The sequence below is a fragment of the Pagrus pagrus genome (assembly GCF_965226575.1).
Source record: "Pagrus pagrus genome assembly, chromosome: 14".
In the NCBI taxonomy this organism is placed as follows: domain Eukaryota; kingdom Metazoa; phylum Chordata; class Actinopteri; order Spariformes; family Sparidae; genus Pagrus; species Pagrus pagrus.
In genome coordinates, this window is record NC_140198.1 from 23189706 (window position 1) to 23210543 (window position 20838).

A 20838-nucleotide genomic window follows, 5' to 3' on the forward strand; every position below is an offset into this window, starting at 1 on the left:
ACCCTGATGCTTTAGCTGGAGGACGCTGCGTTGACACATTCAAAGTGAGGTATTAACACACGGGACTGCAGTCGAACATTTCTGCATGATTGTCCAAAATGATTTCCACTTCAGTTCTGCTGAAAGCACATTTCATTCTGAGAATTACGGAAAGCAGAAAAAAAAGGCACAACACGTATGTCATATATGTCATCAGTTCACTGTGTTCAAGATTTTGCCTCTTTGGTTCGACAGGTAAGAGCTTAATGTGTTGGGACCTTCCTGATTTTAGGATTGTGGACAGTTTGAGTGAATAAGGCACATGTGAGGCTTTAAGTGCTACTGGTTACATTGCAATACCCACGGGCTCTTTGTCTGCTGTTTGTGCTGAGCTGAACTGTATCGGACTGCTTTCACATTTTCACTTTAAAGGAGAGTCCACGCTATAACAGAATTCCTATTCCTCTGATCTCAAATGATTCAGTCTGATACATGAAAGCATGAAGTCTGTGGTTACGCTGAAAATCAGAGAGCCGCCTTTGATCGCACGGTGAGGCCGACTTTTATCCAGACAGTTGAAGTGTTCAGAGTAATTTTCCTGGGACATAACCACATTTTCTATCTGTGAGTCTGCCAGAGTGGCTAAACACGGGGAGAGGGAATAGCAGGAAACAAAGATTGTAACCTTAATCCTGTTCTTTGTAGTTTAGAGGGACGGTTAAACAGTTCAGAAACTATTTATCTGAATGGGAAAAAACCCTGTAAAACACTGTATTTGATTTTTGATTTAAGGTGGATCTTCCTTCAAGTGCAGTTAGCTCAAAAGCAGGGATTGGCATTTACCAATTCTGGTATCATTACTGTACTTAAAGGCCCTGTTCAGACCTGGCATTACATCAACTCCAGTGACTACTTGTGATCAGATCTCACTTCCCCGCTCTATATGCAAATAAACACATTACTAGCCATGAGAAGGCACAATGTTATTTACACAAAGAAATAAATATCTTCATGTATAGCATTTGCCGAATTTACAAGAAGACCTAAATAGTTAAGAATTTGTCACAGGAAGTGTTTCACATTGTTTATAAAGTATCTCCCAACTCAACAACTCACAAAATTGAGTGATTTTTAAAGGGAGTCTGGGGACTTGATGACAAAGAAGTTGCCTATATAGGTTACTGTTTACCGTATTAGTAAAATTTGACAGGTTTACTGTCAATAAAATGGTCTCCTTTCATAAATTTAGTGTAAATAATAAAATCAGTTGAAACAGTATGTTCAAATAAAGTTTAAAAAAAAGTGTGTCAAACATTAAGTTTTATTATTAGATTTAGTATTTCCCGTTTTTGATACGTTTATTCAGTTTCTCCTCACTGAAAAACTAGATTTGTTGAGCTAGTTCAATGGCTGGACTGTTTAAAACACACCGTGAGCTGAATGTGGTCTGAGTGAGCCGATCTCAAAAGCATCTTCAATGTGTACTTGGGGGCATTCACATCTGTACTTGTGATTGGGTGACTCAGGAGACATGCTATTACCAGGTCTGAACAGGGCCAAGATGAATTCTTGCCATTTTTCCAGTGTTTGATTGTTCCTGAGATATTTCTCAGGCTCTATCTACCCGACAGTTTGATATCATGGGAAAAGCGCACCAAGCTTTAATTAAACTGGTGTCAAAGCAACAGACTGAACTGATGCTTGGGGCTGTGAAATCTACCTACTGTACCATGGCTTTACTCCAGTTATATCATTAAATAGTCACTATCTTTTCAATGGCTGCAATGTAGAACATTTTTCTAGAGCTTTAGTTGCTGGAGGACAATGGGATACATTAACATTGTGATGAATAAGGCATTGAAGGAGCAGATATAGGTTTGTCATCCTTGTGATGAGGGGGATTTAACAGCACTGAGGTCAAACATGTTAAGTAACCACTGGCAAGAAAAGTGAAAAGAACAAGACAATAGCTTGTAATGACGACCACATAATTCAGTCAAACTGGTTGGTTTTGAAAGATGAAAAAAAAATTACAGACTACAAAAAAAAAAGAAACAGAAAATGATCCAAAACACAAACAAACATTTGAAAACAGCTGCCATAATTGAAATAATGAAAACAAGGCCCATGCGAGGCTCAGCAACCTCAGTGACTGCTTGTTGTTTGAGGGGCCGAGCATCAACCTTTTTTGGACTTTATGTTGAGTTTATGTATGGAAGCTACATGGTTGTGACCAAAAAAAAACAAAAAAAACAACAATCACTACAGCAGTACCTTTAAAGACCCCCTGTGTGTGAGGCCTGTTAAGAAATCTGAGCTGAGGTAGGCTGGAGAGAAAAGCTTCTCTCAGCTGAGACTGGACTCAGCGAAGGAAGACCAAGATCACGCACATGAAAGTAAGTACCTCTAAGATAAAATCAAGTTATTCTGTAGTAGAGCGAGCGATGCAGAGATGGACTCTCACTTCATGAGGGCTCGACACCCAGAGCAAGGATCATTCGTTGGTTGTGACGGAAGCTTGTGATATCATGATGGTAATGAATATTCTTCCTATAACTGACGAGAAGAGGCACAGAAAACACTTTTCCCCCTTTGTGGTGTATCAGTCGATTCCCCAGCAACTCCCAAACACTTAAATCATTCAATACATTCTGATATAATGAAGGGTCCAGCATTAGTATCACAATAATTTCAATTAAGAATGGATATAACCCAATCTAATTCAGCTGAAAGTAGAGCTGCAATGACTTTAGGTTGATTAACCGATTAGTCGATCGTCTATTTTGATAATCGATTAATCATTTAGGTCACACCTGCTGTTTCCAGCTTCTTAAATGTGAGGATCTGCTGCTTTTCTCTGTCATTTATGACAACAAATGAAGAGTCTTTGGGTTTCGGACAGCTGGTTGGACAAAAGACGTCGCTTTAATTAATCTTGAAAGTGACTGGCAAACTAATCGGTTATGAAAATAATTGTAACCTGCAGCAATAACGGAAAGAGCATGTCAGCATGTGAGCTTCAAATCGTGGGAGCAGCTGGGGAATCGTCTGAAATGAAGGCGTTTTCGTCAGAATTATGTGGAAGACGACGAGAGCGAGAGCCAATGAGAGGCTTGTCCATTCTGGCTCCTGTGTAGCAGCGTGATAATGGGGGATGCAACAAGTTCTCACACACCAGACTCCTCTTCTGATCCTGTGGACACAAAGACAGCTGAAGTCACCTTCAAAATATTATCAAAATCAAACAGCACAAATAACATCATTCATCTTTAACCGAAGATTATGATCATGCTATAAGAGAATCACAAGTGAGACACCCACCCTGATTGTGGTGCAATGTTTGGCAGTACAAACAAATGTCTGTGTTGCGCTCAGCAGCAGGGCCGGGGTGGAACCTGCAGGGTGGCCTGTCCATAGAGGTCCCCGGCCCCAGGAGCTGAGGCTCAGATCGGGCCTGCTGCACCCGCTTTTGCCACACAACATGTGCCCCGGCGCAGCAAGGCCAGTCCTCCATACCTCCAGAGTCCAGAATGAGGGGCACAGGGAGCAGAGCGGGGTGCAGCTCAGGGGGAGAGCAGCAGAAGCCCGGGCCCTGACCGTAGTGGATGTGGATGCTACGGTCGTCCTGCAGATCCAGGCTCTGGTGGAAGCGAACAGAGGGGCCGTCGAGCACACAGCCACCCACTCGCCCGAGAGGAGCGGGAGGGTGTCCGTGTCCCTGGTGGCAGCAGTGGGGTTGAAGCTGTAAGGGGATTGGGGACACCAGGACAGGAGGTCCTGTAGAGCTGCTGGGGTCATGGTCCTGACACTCTGCCCCGGGACTGGGCCGATCTGTGGGGTCTGGCTTTGGGCACTGGCAGGGGCTGTGCTTAGGAGGGCACACAGGTGAGTCTTTGTCCAGGACAGGAGAAGCCGGAGCAGCTGCAGCAGCAGCAGCAGCCCCCTGCTCCTCCTCTGAGCCTCTGCTCGGGCCCTGGCCGTGCTCCCCCTCCTCATAGTGGTGGTGTCTGTGACGATGGTAGTGGATGTGGCTGAACACAGTCTGCGGCTGTTCTTCGGGGCAGCCCGCTTTGTTCACCACAGAATCCAGAGACCTAGGCCGGGCCTGGGCACACGCTTCCAGGCTGTTCCTGCGGGGGGCGCGCCCAGAACCTGGCCCGTAATACACAAACGGATCGTAGTCACTACTGAGAGAGCTACGGAAGGTGGACCAGCTGCCATAAACCCCCTGCAGGGACACGTCAGTACAGTTGAGAACTGAGTCGCTGGAGGAGCCATGGCAGGGCCCTGAGCTGGAGTCACTCGCTGGCCCGTCAGCCAGGTACCCGCTGCGTTCTGTGTGGTAGCTGCCACCCGAGCAGCTGCCCTCGTCCTGCCGGCTATGGGCAGGTGCTCCGTGGGTTTGTTGTGTCACGGAGGCCCCGTGATGCAGTCTTGAGCTGGATGCACTGCGCTGAGCCGGACAGGACGAGCGATAGTTGTGGCAGGACCGACGGGGGGTGTAGTGGTGGGTGGAAGTCCTGCAGTTACCTCCAATCCTGTGGGGCCTCCCTGGACCCTCTGCAGGAAGGTGGTACCCACAGCCGGAGCCGAGAGGCCTGCTGGTGAGGAAACGTAGTGTTTGGGTGTCCCTGGGAGAGGAGCCAGTGTAGTGGCCCAAAGAGGGGTAGGGTCCAGAGGGTCCACGAGGGTAGAGGGGCCTCATAGAGAAGGGAACGGCGTGCTGAGGGAAGGGGTGGTTCCGCGGGCTGCTGTAAGGCTGAGGGTGCAGGAAACTCTGGCTTTGCTCTGGACTCTGCTGGAGTCTGTTCCTCTGCGACTGCCGCTCCGTCCCTGTGGACCACAGAAGCAGTCAGAATAAACAGAACACTGCAGGGTTGTCATTTATAGAGCACTTATCAAAGCAGATTCAAGTAAGTCTTGAAAAAATCAGAGATGTGACTGGTTCTCGTCCAAAACAAGCAACAAGATATTATTAGTGAAATTGCACATTTCACTCTTATTTCAGACTTCTTTACCAAAATGTAACTGGAAATCTGATTTTCCTCACCCATGATGTTGTGCATGCAGAGGGGACAGGTGCGGTGTTGTAGCAGCCAGGGGTCGACGCAGTCTTTGTGGAACTCGTGAGCACAGGAGATGATCCTCAAATGCTGCGGTAAAAAGGAGATAAAGAGGAGAGGTAGATTTGAGGAAAACTAGCCGATAAGGACCGTCACATCTACAGACAAAGTATGTTTCTCACTCTCTCCTCTTACCTGCCCGTCCTGGAAGTCCTCCAGGCAGATAGCACAGACGGGGCTCGAGTTGGAGCTGCTGGCCGACCCCCAGGCTGCACGGTGGCGCTGAGAGCCCGAGCAGCCCTGAGAGTTGTAGGTTTTGGTCTCCAATCGACTGATGGCCCGCATGGTCTGCTGATGGACGGAGTCCTGCATGCACAAGAAGCGAGGGGTTAAATAGCAAGATCTCCAGCTGAGCTATGGATCCAAACAGAAGCTGATCCGCTGTAGGGCTGCAACTAATGATTATATTTATTATCGATTAATCTGGCGGTTAATCGTTTTAACCATTAATCGATTACTTGTTTGGTCTATAAATTAAAAAAAACTGTGAAAAATGCTCATTACATTTTTGTCTTAAACAGTCCAAAACACAAAGACTCTTCATTTACCACCATAGATGACAAAGAAAAATGGAAAATCTTACGAAGCTGGAACCAGCAAATGTTTGACACTTTGCTCAAAAAATGGCTCAAACGATTGACCGATTATCAAAGTAGCTGGCAACTGATTTTCTTTCGGTCAACCAATCAATCAATCAACACCCTTGTCTCTGTAAGCTTTCCACTTTTGCTTTCACTCACCCAGGTTCTGTTGGACTTGCACTTGTAGCGGAAAGCAAAGATCAGCACGATGGTCAGAATAGCAAGGACGATGGTGAGCAGGATACCCACATCATAGTGTAGCTAAAAAGAGAAAAGACGATGGAAAGAGAGCAAATATTCAGATTCATTCATAGATATTTCTTCAGTATCTCCAACGTAAATACTTTGTGTTTAATGTAGCATAAAATCCTGTAGAAAAGCCATAGTTAGATCCAAGTACAGCAGCGATGTCGCACAGCAATGACTTGCCCTTTCAGATCTTGTAAATCTGTGAAATGCCCTTTAATCTGTCTCCCACCCTCTCCTCTGTACGCTGGAGAGGTCCCTTAGCATCAAACATCCAGCCCACATCAAAACGTCCTGACGCATTTCACACCAAAACAACATTCAACACAGAGGCTCAGGTGGCCTCTCAGCTACCATGAAGCTGTCTCACGACGTCCCTTCGGGTTCTGCTATCTCACAGGCGGTTTCCTCTTCTCCCGGTCAATGAAAAGAAAGTCTAACGTATGTGTGTGTGTGTGTGTGTTTCAGTGCTTACAGATTGTGGCTGCTCCACCATGATCTCAATGCGAACTTTGGCCTCCTCGTTCTTGTTAACCAAACCCATCAACTGCTCAGCGTCCTTCGCCCTCACCAGCACCACTGGACGGGGAAGGGAGTCTGTTTCTCGCAGCTGTGTGACAGAGACGCACGGAAACATGAGTGTGATGTTTCCTTTTGCTGCGTTTTGGTTTCGGACACTTTGAAACGAATATGGCACTCTCACCTCAGCGGCAGCATTGGCGTCATCACTGACATCAAAGATAACAGCCTGAGCTCCTTTATCCAATGCCATGCGAGCCTGAAGGAGAAAACACAGGAGAGACCAGAGTTAAAAACAAAACATACAGCACCGAACTGGGACACTTGGAGGAAATTCTTCTGCTAATGTGATCTGAATGATGGACAAAGATGTTCAGCAAGAAAGCTTGTAACTCCACCACTCAGAGGCCAGTTATACAGTGGACAGTTCACGTTAATACAGAAAACCATACCGGTCCATTTAGTGCCTTAAACCACCACTAGGTGACAGTCATGCACTGAGCATCAGGCCTCACAGCAGAGACCAATGTACAGCTCCTCCTGCCACTTTTCAACCTGACTCTGGCTAAAAAGTGTTAGCAGGAATCTGAAGGCCACAGATCTGCTGCCTGATCCAAACCTTTCAACAACATTTAATGTGCACCCAAAAGACACAGTGGAGGATTATTTGACTGCAGGATTTAAGAAACGGTGAAATACTGAATGAAGTAAAAGTTAAATGGGTGAGGCATCATGCAAATAGGGACATTTTATATTCAAACTAGGCTCTGAAGCTGTGCTGCAGGTCTCCCACTCCACGGGTTACTGCCCAGTGGTGCTCAGTCTCAATGTAGGCCATGGCCAACACAAGGCAACAGCTGAATATGTGCAGCAGAGCACAGTTTACTTGCATAAAGACTCTCTAAAATGGTTATAGCACCCACCAGTATCCATAAATCTCTTCATCTCCTCCCATTTGTGTTATATTTCATCATATCAACAGTGAGCTTGGAGGAAATATGGGATACACAGACATTTTTGGAGTTGGTGTGCTTTTAGGTGCTACTCTGCACTTTGCCTTTCTGCTCTTTCACAATACACTGTACCCTCTGATGTCCTGGCCAACTTAAGTGTTAAGTCTGAGGGACACGAGAAAGGTGTATGTCAATAAAACTGTGCATTGTACAGGTTAGATAAAAACACATTAAAATACCATACATGTCAGTAAAAAAAACTTCTTGGTGGACCTGCGATAACAAATTTGGCGGCCTAAACTGATGCCCCGAGACTGTGAGAGTGAACCAAAACTGTAAAGTGGAGAACCAGAAAATAAAAACAATAAACAAAAAGATGCTATAAAGCTTTGTTGAGCTGTGGGGAACTGCAGAGCCGGGTGATCTCTCCCTTGGCCATGTGTAAGTTTGGTGGCAAGCTCTCAACACTAACCCCTAAGCTTTAGTATTTGACGACCTTGGAATGAGACTCAACAATCAAATATCTTTCTCCGGAAACATTTTTTGCACCTCTGTAACCTTTTCTTAACAAGAGTGTGGCATAAATTACACTGTCACCACAGATGACGAGTACAGGACAATGTTTAATGTAAAAAAAATAGTGAAACAACAGCAAAAGTAGAGAAGAGTCATCAGCAGGCCAGTTGTCAGCAGACTAAAAAAGCTGCAGCAGCAAAAACCCCTGACTGTACTAAAATGATGACGGGTACGTTTTAATGTAGTTCAACACTTAATTTGTAAAAGACTGAATTTTAGTTACATAGCATCACTTTAACACCCTCACTAACTCACTGTAATAAACTACAAGTGTACTGCAGATTGCACATTTCTCGAGGTGTAAACACTGTTAAGACTGAGTTACGTCATCATAAGCATTTTAGTGTGTGCTTGGCTGAACGGTGTTCATTCACAGTTAACTTAATGCGTGTCTTAGTCGCTGTCGTCTCCAATGCACATTAGCAATATAGAGATATTGTCATTTCTACAAGCTGCAGTCATTGTGCGCCTTAGTTTGTGAGTGTGCGCTCCTCCGCGACAAGGCCCGGGGTGACCTGAAGCTGTCATGTGTAGCTGCGTGGAGGTTTTTCCTGCTTTGGCTCAGCAAGAAAACAAATAGCCGCCTTTTCATCAATATCTCATCACATGCTCTGAAGCATCTGGCACCTGCCAACACTTAATGAGGAAGAGACACAAGTTTAAACACCTAATCGCCCGGGTCAAATGCAACACTACACAGCGATTCCTAGCCTACGACTCAAGCCCAGGGCAGGAAAGATTTAGGTGCAAGCGTCACTCGGTTGATCTCTTAATCAAGTTCATGAGACACCTCTTCTGCGGAGCGGCAGCACTGATCACTTTTCAACACTTTGGAAAGAAAAAAGTCAAGTTTTGCATAAGCGGAATGTCAGAAGCGTAACCCTCTGTATTTATTTCCTTCAAAGCACATTTCAAAACATGAAATTAAAGCATCGTGGGCACTAAATAGCCATGTGTGAGTGTGTTTTTGTGCACATGGGAGCACGCAGTTGAGAATTAGCAACGCTGTCCCACAGAACTGCTGGTGGTATCCAAAGGCCATCGCATTGACGGTCAGAAAGAGGTCAAATAAAAAACTAACATATCCCCTTTGATCTGGCTTCCAGCTCTGCTGCAACAGCCTTTCCCCTGTTTCATCAGAGCAGTAATTGTAGTACATGCATGGGCCTAAATGGGGTGCGGTCACAAATGAATAAAAAAAAAAAAAAAAAAGAGAAGCTGGATCTTTGACATGTGGGGATTTGCTTTACCTGGGGTTCAAAAGTTCTCTGCGCTGCACTGAAACCATGCATCCTCTAATAATCTTGATAATAAGTGCAGGGAGGCCTGCTCGTGTGGCACAAGCAGTAAAGAGGTTTCAAATCAAGTGTTCAGGAATATATCATAATATACGTCTCCGATGCCTGCTGCTGTGGTCTTATTATATGTCAGTATTAGTAGTAGTAATACCACAGTGTGGTCGCCTCGCCTTACGCCTCTCCTGAGCCACACACCCGGAAGAGGCCTGAGAGATCTCATTACATGATTAATAGCAGATATATTTAACCTTTAATGGTGCGCTGAAAAGAGCAGCTCTGACGCTAACAAGACAGTTAAAACGGCTGCCAGCGCGAGGGTTTCAACATCTCCTCGTCTTATTATGGTGGGAACTGAAACAGACATCCCTGTGGTCGGGTGAACACCCATCCTCACGAGGTGCAACTTGACACGTGTGATTAAGCACTATTTGGCATTTGAGCGAAAACAATTGCAGCGTCGGAAACGACTGCGGTTCACACGGTTGCACAGCGAACAGACGTCATCACTGGGAATCTCGCAAACAATTGGCAGACCACAACAGCCTGCTTCTACTTTAAACGCTGCCGGTGGGTTTGTGACGGAGGGTTTTTTGTTTTGTGTAGCAGAGTGGAATGATTTCAGAAGAGGCTGGTGAGGAGCTGCAGCAGGTCGCGTGGCGCTCTCTGCACACGACAGCTGTCACAAACATAAACACACCTGAGGGCGCAGAGCCGGGGAGAGGGACTGTGAGGTCACACGGGTACACAAGCAGGTACGCGTTCAGCACAGACAATACAGAGCTCACAGTCTTCTCAGGGGTTTCTTACATTCATTCAGCTATGGTGACCGACCATGAAGGAAAAATGTAAATATCACAAATAATCATCTTATAACTGAGCTTGCCTGTGGGGCTGAGTCTACCTTAAAGGTTGTATAAGAGAGGGAAACAATCATTTACTATGTACAGATACACAGCAGTGGATGAATGGCGTCCTGAGCGGAGAATGACGTCACACTCCCCCCTTTGTGTTGTAGCTTCTCTGCTCTTTGTGTTGGTAGCGGGTCTGGCTGCACGTACATGTTAATGCATGTGAGCGTGCATGTTAGTCAGTGTTGGGGTAATGTGTTACCAAGGAAAGCAATACAGTAACGCCTTAACACGCCTACATTAATATATGTTTCTGAAAACATTTCAACAGGCTGCGTAGTGAGAGAATGTTGATTCATATTTCATCAGCATCTCCTAATTTTACAGTTTTGCTCCTGGCATTAAAGGTGCAATATGTAAGAATTGGTTGAAACCTTAAAAAAAAAAAACAACAAAAACAAAAATGGTCGACAGAATGTGAAGAAATAACAGTTTTGACGTCATGACATCTATAATGTTGAAGAGATATCTACTGTCCTCTCTGTCCTATCTCTGCCCCCTCGTTGTTTTGAGTAGGAACTGACAGGTGGCCAAATCTTACATATTGCACCTTTAAAGGGTAGCTCCGTGGATTTTACACATTAAAGTGTGTTTACAGGTCTTGGAGAGCACTAGTGCTTATGTGAAAAAAGCAGTATAAAGCTCGAGAGGAAGTTGCATGTAATCTGATCAATTGCCTCCAGTGATGTCACTCAGAGGCTGAGTTGCACTGTGGGTAAGCCACTGAGTGACATCACTGGAGGCAATTTATCAGATTACATGCAGCTTCCTCTGGAGCCACAAAAGGCTTCGTACCACTTTTTTCACATATGCAGTAGACCTCCTAGAGACCTGTAAACACACTTTAATGTGTAAAATTGGTGGAGTCACCCTTTAAATTGTAGCACCTACTAAAGCTGTCAGAAGAAAATGACTCACATAAACAAACCAGCTAAGAATCTGTGTTCTACCTCAGCGTGAGCAGCACTGGGCTGACTGCAGCATTAACCACAGCTCATCTTGCATAAACACCAGATCGAGCCAGTGATCTGTGCTCTCAGAGCATTGGGTGGCCTGCTCCGGGCCAGTCAGCGCTCTTTGTTTACATCCCCGGTTGAAGTGCGGCCTGCGAGGTGGGCCTGGCATCGCAGCGCGTTCTCAACCGGGCAGAAACTAACTACTCTACCCCGATGTCTTTATTTCACGTAAGTGGCAAGGTTTTTCCATCGCCTGACAAGATGGCTGTGCCTGTAAACGTCTCAGTGTTTGTCATGGGGTTGTGGTGCGGATGGCACTGCCCGGCCAGTTCAATCCAGCGTGCCTGTTCCCTTCATCTGCAGCCATCCTCCAACGTAACGGAGAGAAAACACACAGGGCAATAATGAGAATATTACACGCAGACACATTCAGTCCTGTCACGGAGAAACATCTGCTATATTAGTTGAACATCTATGATTACAGAATTATATTCAGAGTCAGTAAGTGTGACCCAGTAGTTTCGTGACCTCTGACTTTAGATGGCAGATTTGATTTGAGTCTGTGCATTAAAGGGGCAGCGGTGAAGGATCTTTAAAATCAATCATCTGCAGCAGGACACAGCGACAAAACATCAGGTCATCTATTCTCACGTCAAGCCATCATTCTTTCATATAAGAAACATTTTCCCATGGAGTGAGATAATCTCACTTGTTCCAGAAGTGGCTGGCATTTCCCTTGTGTCAGGAATTTTCTATAAATTAGTTCAGCACAAAACAAGACAGAACGAGACAGGACAGAGCACTGGTAAGAAGAAAATGACGATGTTGTTGACGTTGATGCTTTGAATTGAAACCATAAAAAAATAATTTCGCTCAGTTCTTCCTGAAGCAAACTTATTTGTTTTTCTAAACTATGACTAAACAACCTTTTCGACATTTTTTAACAGCGCAACCACCAAGTAAGACATATCAACCTCGAACTTAAGCTAATTAGTGAGCACGGTTGTCCCGATAGTGAAAATCTTTATTACCGTTCATTACACACCACCACACACGCTGTCGTAAACCTGTTTCCTCGGTCTCCGATAACCCGTCCTTCCTCTGTAAAACAAGCCACTAGACTCTATTTAACTCAATCTGACTTTCTCTTTGCCCAGCGTGACGATCCACATCATTCATTGCATGAGCAAATTATACCGTGGAATAATGTCTGTGGGAATAAAGAGTGAGAGTGAAGGAGGTAGAGGAAAAAAGAAAAGGACAGGGAGGGAGAGGGGTGAGGCTGTGAGCAGGCTGTGGTGCTGCTGCATTAAAGTGTCTAATGACAGAGTACAGAGCTCCGGGCCTACAGGTCTGAGGCCGACTCTCTGCTCTGTCATTTCTCCTGACTGGCCTGGCACACTGCAACCATTACTGAGGCACTGGGACACGCCGCATGGCTAAATGAGGAGCAGACAGGGGCGAGGGCTGGTGGTGATAATAGGTGGGGGGTGGGGGAGCAGTAAAGTGGCATTGAAAACAGGTGCAGTCTGGGTGGATGTTATGGCGTTGTGTTTAACAGGGCATCCAGTTTAAAGTCTTTCTTTCTCTCAAGGGTTTGTGCTTTTCTGCTGAGATTTCAGGACTTTTATTAATCAATGGAATCCACAGTAAGTTTGAGATTTGTCAGTTCATCTTTTACCTTATAAGAGCTGAGACATTGAAATCATCTGTCCATGGTAGATTGTTGGCTCAGCTGCATCACGCATTGTCTTCAGCATCTGGTTCCTTTATCTGGTAACTTTACCTTGAAAGCAATCTTGTAACCGACTGGCTATTGTCTGATGATGATTTAGCATCTTGGGCAACGGCCAGTGATTCAGAGCTTCTGATGTGGCCAACGAATAACACATATGTATCGGGCCAAGACTTCCTCTTCCAGGAGCAAGACTGATTACCTGCATGCAACCACAGCCCGCTCAAACAGAAACCAGAATGCTGCCAGTACCAAAATCTTATCCCTTGCTTGAAGATCATGCATTCATTTGCAGATAACCGTTTATAGAGATCAGCCTAAAGCTATGCTAACCGGTCTGTGAGGCTAGTGGTGCTCTGATGCATCAGTATGCTGACATGCTCATGTTCTGGAGGTACTGTTTACCATGTTCTGCTACTTACTTTAGCGTGCTAGCATTCAGACATTTGATACAGTAAGTGCAGCTGAAGCTGAAGGGAATGTCATTAGTTTTGCAGGTATTTGTTCACAAACAGAAGTTCTGGACAAATGAAAAATTCTGACTTGATGATGCTTGAGAAGTCAAGTGATCATGTATGAATAGTGGAGTGAAAATCACCAAAGTCAGCAGGACCATGTCCAGTCTGGGACCATTAGTGTCTCTGCTTAATTTGATGGCAATTCATCCAATCATTGAGATATTTCAGTCTGAACCAAGATTGTAGACCAACAAACACAATGAGTGCTCAGAGGATGACTTTGTCTTTCCTCAACTGAAAATCTTCCAAGGATAAACACTAGGACATCAGCTGCATTTATGTAATAATTTAGGAATTTGAATGTCTAACCAACTCTCTCTACATAGTGCAAGTTAAACTGACATAGGGATAGAATGAAAGAATCACTCAGCGCACATGAATGATCATTTTAACCTAAAGAAAATAACCATGTATTCCTATAATACTTATTAAACCCCTGTACCTGTGATGTGGATCGATTACTTTTACGTTTTTCTTCTGTGGTACACTTATATAAATGTTGAAGTAGTTCAGTAAATTACATCAAAAATAACCACAACAACACCGATTGACTTTAAATATTGTTTAGCTAGCTTTGAAGCTGTGCATTTAAGTCTAATTGTGTGTGAATAATTGCTGTGTGTGCGTGTGTGTGTGCTGCTGTGTGATTGCCGGGTGCTCGCCACTGGCTGAGCGGCAGTTGAGTTGGTTGCAGGAGGGAAGGGTGTGGCCCTGCTGGGTATCCATTACTCACAGGGGTACTTTGATGTGGGGCCGCTGGAGGGGGGCGAGTAATGTATGAAGAGGAGGTAGAGGAGGAGGAGGAGGGGGAGGGGGCAGGCATGTCAGGGCAGGTGAGCAGATTCTACGCTCTCAGAAAAAGTATTGAGCCTGAGGGGGTGGGCCTGAATCACACACACACACACACACACACACACACACACACACACACACACTGAAACAGTAAATCCAGAACCTGGGCTTGGCCACCTTTCTGGTGCAGAGGAAAGAGACACTGGAAAAAATTATGAACCTGATCTGCCTGTCTGGAGGTAACAGAGGTCATTTAGAGAACTCAGCCCGCCCTCTCTCTTTCTCTCTGCACTTCCCTTGTCTCTCGCCCCCTCTCGTTAGCAGGCCCTGGCTGCACCGTGGCACAGATTTGAAATGCAAAGCACAAGGTGACAGAGAAAGACCAATGTCATCTGATACACTATCGCTTGCTAAACACATCCTCGAAACATCAAAGAGCCGGGCAGCGAGCGCCTGCAGCCCGGGGGGCAGATGAGACTGATGTGGCTGACAGGGACGGCTGCCACCATGGAGCCGACAGGCACGACCCGATCGCACACACGCCATCATGTGACCTCCCATTTCCCTCTTTAAACTCAACCTGCCCGATGCCCCTGCACTGAGAGTGTTAACAGAGGGTCAAGAAGAAGAAAAGAGGAAGACTTTGATTTTAAAAGCCTCGCCAGCAGCCTCTGTAACCTGTGCTGCTTCTTAAAGATCAGCATTTCTGGAAACAGGCTCATAAGCTTTCTAGTTTAAAAAGAGAAAATCAGCAACACTCTTTTGTCTATACACTTAATGTGAAACTAGAGTCAAGAGATGCTTAGCTTAGCTTAGCTTAGCATAAAGAATAAAAGCAGGGGGAATGAGGTGTTGTGGATCTGTTGAAAGGTTAACGGTAAAACATCTGTCAACCAGCACCTCTGAAGCACCCTAATTACTGTAATATGTTCAAGAAAAATAGTGTTAAAACAACAAGTTAATGCCCTAATAAACCATGACTGTTTTGTTTTGGTTTTTAAGCAGCTGCCTGTCTCCAGGTTACAGTTTCAAATGTTGTTAACAGACAGTGAGACAGTGAGAGTGCTATCAATCCTCTTATTTGACTTGAATGCGAATAATGTACAAAAATGACTAAAATGTAAAACTATTGTTTTTAACCCAGCTGGATCAGAGTCCTTCTACCAGACCGACCAGTGTTAACAGTCTTAAGGTCCCACATGGGCTCGTCGCTACACAGCCAGCTGCTTCAAAAGCAAGCGTCGGATGAGCTTGCTTTGGGCAGAATAGTGTGCTGCGCCTATGAAGTGGGGCTGCATTCCCCTCCGAGCAATCCTATGTAATTAATGGAAAAAGTTGTGCCACTCTGCATCTTGTGCCGAAAATTATCAAAGATCTATCAAAGATAAGAAATAATCACATTTCAGGAGCTGGAACAGAGATCGACCAATATGTTTTTTTCATGGCTGATACCAATTATTAGTAATCAATAACTATTTTTGTAACAAAGTACAATATACGCAAGTACTGTACTTATGTACAGTAAAAGGTACTTTACTTAAGTATTTCTATTTTCTTCATAGTTTCACACCACTACATTTGTCTGATAACTTTAGTTGATATTTATGTTGCAGGTTCAGATTATTCAGTGTTGACAGGCTGTTACTGTGACTTGTCACATGGGGTTGTGGGCGGGACAGTGAGTGAGACCACAGAGTGGTGACCACAGACAGAAAGAGATGCTGCATCAGCATATTAAATCAATTTATTTTATGAGCAAGCAAACAGAAAAAATACTGAAAACTGCAAAAAAATGATAAATATCCACCAGTCGCTGTATTCCTAAACTGGAACCAGGCTTTTTTTTTTGTCATTTTTGCTTACACATTTACTTGAGTCATTAATCAAAAACTTAACTGACTTGTTGCGGCTCTAGAATATTGTACAAGGACTGCAAACTGATTAATCACTTTTGGTAATAAGGTTCCCTGCTGCTTCACTGAACCATCACTATAATTAAGTCAAGCTGTGTAAGCATATAAAATAGTTCCAAAATTAATTACAGCTGTAACTATCATCATATACTTTAATTAGCTGCACTTGACTGTAATAGGTATAATTAAGTAAATCACCTTGGTCGCATGTCAGGAGAAGATGTAAAGAGGGAGAGTTAATGTCTTGGATGTATGGACTCTTCTGATCTCACAGGCGTACCAAACCCCACCTCTGCAGCTTTCTTCTCACTGCTCCGAACATTTAAAAAAAAAACCTCAGCTGTGAAAGTTGCCACATGAGAAACGGTCCGATCCCACAGAGGAGCCACTATCTCTTTATTGTTTGTATCGCACTCTATCAAGAGATTCAGGTATGAATAATCCCCCTTTGAGTGGAAAGAGACACCCTGTTTGTAGGCTTGGTATCAGTATGTTGATACATTCCTATAGCGCTGATGAGAGTCGAAACAGAGGAGGGGGAGAAAGTGTCCTGGGTAATTTCTCTCAGTTTGTGGCCGGGGCACGGCAGAGGGTTTTTTCTCAGCAACACAGAGACTCAGGGGAAGCCAATTAGAGGGCCTTTCCTGGCCTTTTAAGAGGCAGATAATGTTCTTGTTTTCATAAAGCATCCTGTTATTTAATCAGGCCTGTAAGTGAGAGCCTGACAACCCTCCTACAGTGTAGAGCAGCCTCCCTCCTCTCCTCCCCTCCCATCATTCCTGCCCTGAGCCCTCCATCTCATTCAACAGCTCTTGTAAGCCTCCAGGAATTCATTCTTGGAACAGGCCGTGCAGTAAGCCGTGTCTCTCTGCAGAGCAAACACACACATACACACACACACAACCCGCACAGTGATAACTGAACACACACGCTGTCTGTAAATGAGGTAAACCTAGACACAAATAAAAGTTGTAAAAAAGTGCACCGCTGACTTTGATTTGAAACAACACTGTGCAGTGCAGCCGGTGGGGTTACACTTTCCTGCCGTTGCACAACTACTGTGGATCAATGCAAATCACATTTCGCTGAAGTCAACTGGTCGTTTGTTTATGAAAATAAGACATATCTACACACATCTTCGACATTTATAGAGGCGCTTTACAAGCGCTGAAAAAACATATTTTACAAGCGCTGGTTAAAACCTCAAGGCGTCAACGTGCTCTGTAAACATGAGAGATATATCAGAGAGAGACAGACAGATTTGTTTTTGATTCTCATGCTTCAAATGACTGATGTAACAACAGAAAAGCATGTGAATTTTTTATTGGCAGCAGAGTAAGACGGAAACTGATTCATCTGTTAACTGGTTGAGAGAGTTAAATACTGATGCCTCTATATGAGCTACATAAGCAAACAAGACCATCAGCAAAAAGATGGCTATTCCTAAATTGTTATAAAAGTTAATGATAATGCCCGTCAGCGGATCAGACTCCGACTTAAGTTAAATTAATTAAAGTTATTAATCTTACATAGTCACATATAATAAATACATCACCTCATCTTCATGCATCCTACAAACAGCTGTGTTTGAAATAGAAAAGCAGAATTTAAAAATAATTTTTTGTCTCTTTTTTCACTGGTTCCCATACAAGTGCACCCACGAGCCGGATCAAGATCTTTAGACACGAGGCGGTGGTGCTCATACCATTTTTGTCCACAGGGGTCGCCAGAATCAACACAAGATGAAAGTTCCTTGTAGCCGCTTTAAGTAAAAGTAGCAGTACCCAATGCCACAGTGTAGAAAGTACAAGTTAAAGTCCTGTATTCAAATGTCACTTAAGAAAAAGTGCAGAACTTTACATATACACATATAAAAGCAGAATGTTGTCACCGGTCGAGGTGGAGCTTTTCAAGAGTTTTATTTAATTACCAGCCGTGACGACTGTCGGTGCAAGACGCAGTCACGAAGGTGTGTAGTTGAGTTCAAATGAAGGCTGGTTTCGAACAAGGGTGTGGTCCAACCCATGAGCACTAATGTAATAAAGTAGAAATTATTACTGAGTAGCCCTGGGTTGGAATGTGTTGACGGGGTGATTCCATCGCATGATGGTCTTTAGTGTTGTGTATTATGTTTCATAATAGTTCATAGAGAGGTTCAATTTTCCTAACCTGGAAAATAACTAGTAACTACAGCTGTCAAATAAACATAAGAGTGTAATATATCTCCATATAACTGTGATGGAGTACAAGTATAAAATAGCTTCAAATGGAAATACTCAAGTAAAGCACAAGCAACTCAATATTTTACTTTAGATCAGTTCTTGTGTAAATGTTCATACAACTGCTTACACAATGGTGCCAAAGGAAAGGAATCAATTCAGTTATTACAGTTTGTCCTGAACGGGATGAACGTCGGCACCAAACTTCATGACAATCCATCCAATAGTTGTTGACATGTTTCACTGAAAACCACATAGCGAATCTCAGGACGGCGCTAGAGGAATAGCCAGAGGATCACCGAAAGTGAGCAGGATTCATCATCTGGGGACCATGAAGGTCTGGCCTCTGAAACCCTTTTCTTGTGGGTCAAATAAAAAAAAAAGGGTTATCCATGCTTGATAGCTATGAAGCATTTCCCCCATGCAAATGTGAGTCTAAATAGTCTCATTGTATCCTGGTGAATTACATACTGTAGAGCCACACTGTCTGCCCTGTGAATCTGTTTTGTCAAATCCCTGCTAAAAGCCAGAGGGGAGGGGGGCACTTGGCACTAACCTACCTGAGTCAGAGTTAAACAGGTTCATACTGCAGACAAGAAACAAGAACTCACTCCCTTCGCCTGCAGTGTCGCACTCACAGGACCTGTTTGCTCTAAACTCTGGGAGATGCTTGGTGCGCGCTCGCTTGCCTGGGGAAGTAGTTATTGGTAACACAAACCTGTCTACTTTCCACTGCACTTTCAGCAGCACTGTGCCCTTGCCCAAGCCTGAGGCGAGCCAGAAAAAAAAAGAAACTAAAAGAGACGAAGACAGAAAGAAAAAGAAGGGCAAGACAGGGAGAAAGTGAGACAGTGGAGGGTGAAGGGACACAGGGAAATGTCTTTTTTTTTATGGGAATGTTTCACTTAATCTCATAAAGGCAGCGTGAAAACCTCCATCTGTTTGCCGAGCAGTTCAAAAGAGACTCCACATGCCTCCGCTTGCTGCTATATAAAAACAACATTCTAATGCAGATCTTAAAGAGGGCCAGCGGCTCAGCCTGCACAATGAGAGCTGGGATGTGCCAGACGAGCCGATGGAGGATGGGAGGGTGGAAAGAGAATGAGGTAGGTAAGCAGGGGGGGGAGAATGTGAGCAGCGGAGAGCGACTACAGAAAGGGAGGAGGAAAGACGTGAGAGAGTGAAATCAAAGCAACAAATTTTTCCTGTCAACAGTCCTGTTTCTGACCCGGTAGACCTGACCTTGAAGCACCAGACAGACAGGACTGGTGTGGGTCGCCCTCTGGCCCTCGCCTGCCACTCCTCTGAATCAACCCGTTCACCTCTCCACCTCTCCACCTCTCCCACTCTCTCCTGCTTCTCTTCTCCCTCTTCATGTTTCACCACGAGGCTTACCAGTCGCCTTTGTCATTAATAGAGGAATGTCCTGGCCGAGAAGACATCTCGTGTTTTATCGTGGCTCTCGAGGACGGCACCCTCAATTCAGAGCCCGATTTTTTATGCACACAAAAATGGGCCCAATCTATTTCAATTAAAGGGGCACTATGTCGTTTTAGAGAAGAAATTTAAAGATTTCAATATTTACAATATCAGTGAGGTAATAATACAAACTTAGAAATATTCATTCTTCCCATAACTGAATAAACAAGCTGTTCTCAGAGGAGAATAAGCTCCCAGAACACTGTTTGAAGCTAGAAAGTTGGCAGGGTCCGCCACATATAAACAAAGTAAAACAGTATGAAATTGTGTTGTGTTTGTTTATTCAGTTTATTCAGTCATGAAAATGAAGAGAGTTTGTTTATTTAGTTTGTTTCGGCATAGGAAATCCATCAATGAAAATCTTAGCATTTCTGCCCCAAAACTACTTTAACCTCAGCACAAGAATAAACAAACAAAAACATAACAGATTAGTTTCAAATGTAAGATTTCTTTGATCCATTCAAACACTTGGAACCAAAGGTCCATGAGACAGCAGTGTGATGCCTCTGTAGTCAGGTTTTCCTGCACACTGGTGCCTCTGTACACCTCCAGGCCTCCTCTCCCCTCAACCGGGGCAAGACCAGGCCCGATCCCATCTGCAAAGCTATTTTGACAAGCCGCCCCTCTAGAAAACTCCAGGGTTCAAACTGCTGGAAGATCAAAGGACTAATAGTGCAGTAATAATAAGTTACTGCCCTATGAACGCCTCATTCATCAGGGAGAGGCAGAGATATAGTACAGTTGTAACTGCAGGGCCATTAAGCACTCATCATATGATCCTATTTGCCATCAGCGTGTGGAAAAACATCTTCAGCTCTGCAGGCAGAGCGAGAACCAAGAATGAATTGAAAATCTGAGCTGATAAGGAAGTGCATACACTCTCTGTCTCTGTGATGAAATCTCAAACACGCCAACAGTGCCCGAACTCTTTGTGCATCTCACCTCCGGCTACAACCACACACACCATCACCCCCCCCTCCTTCCCTCTCGCAGCCAGCTGAAGGTGTCTCTCTCTCAAGGCGTTTTAATAACAGCCACTTGGC

At 44.5% G+C, this 20838-nt stretch overlaps 1 protein-coding gene across 1 annotated transcript in view; it reads right to left on the bottom strand.

The window, feature by feature from the left end:
- Positions 1–1370: 1370 nt before the first annotated feature.
- rnf43 (ring finger protein 43) overlaps positions 1371–20838 on the bottom strand; it is an 89716-nt gene continuing 70248 nt past the window's right edge. Inside the window, exons 3-9 of the mRNA XM_084374214.1 lie at positions 6633–6707; positions 6405–6539; positions 5843–5944; positions 5238–5408; positions 5030–5132; positions 3301–4812; positions 1371–3172 (exon numbers count right to left, since the gene is read on the bottom strand). Coding sequence (XP_084230340.1) covers positions 3147–3172; positions 3301–4812; positions 5030–5132; positions 5238–5408; positions 5843–5944; positions 6405–6539; positions 6633–6707 — 2124 coding nt within the window. The 3' untranslated portion in view covers positions 1371–3146. The remainder of the gene's footprint in view (positions 3173–3300; positions 4813–5029; positions 5133–5237; positions 5409–5842; positions 5945–6404; positions 6540–6632; positions 6708–20838) is intronic.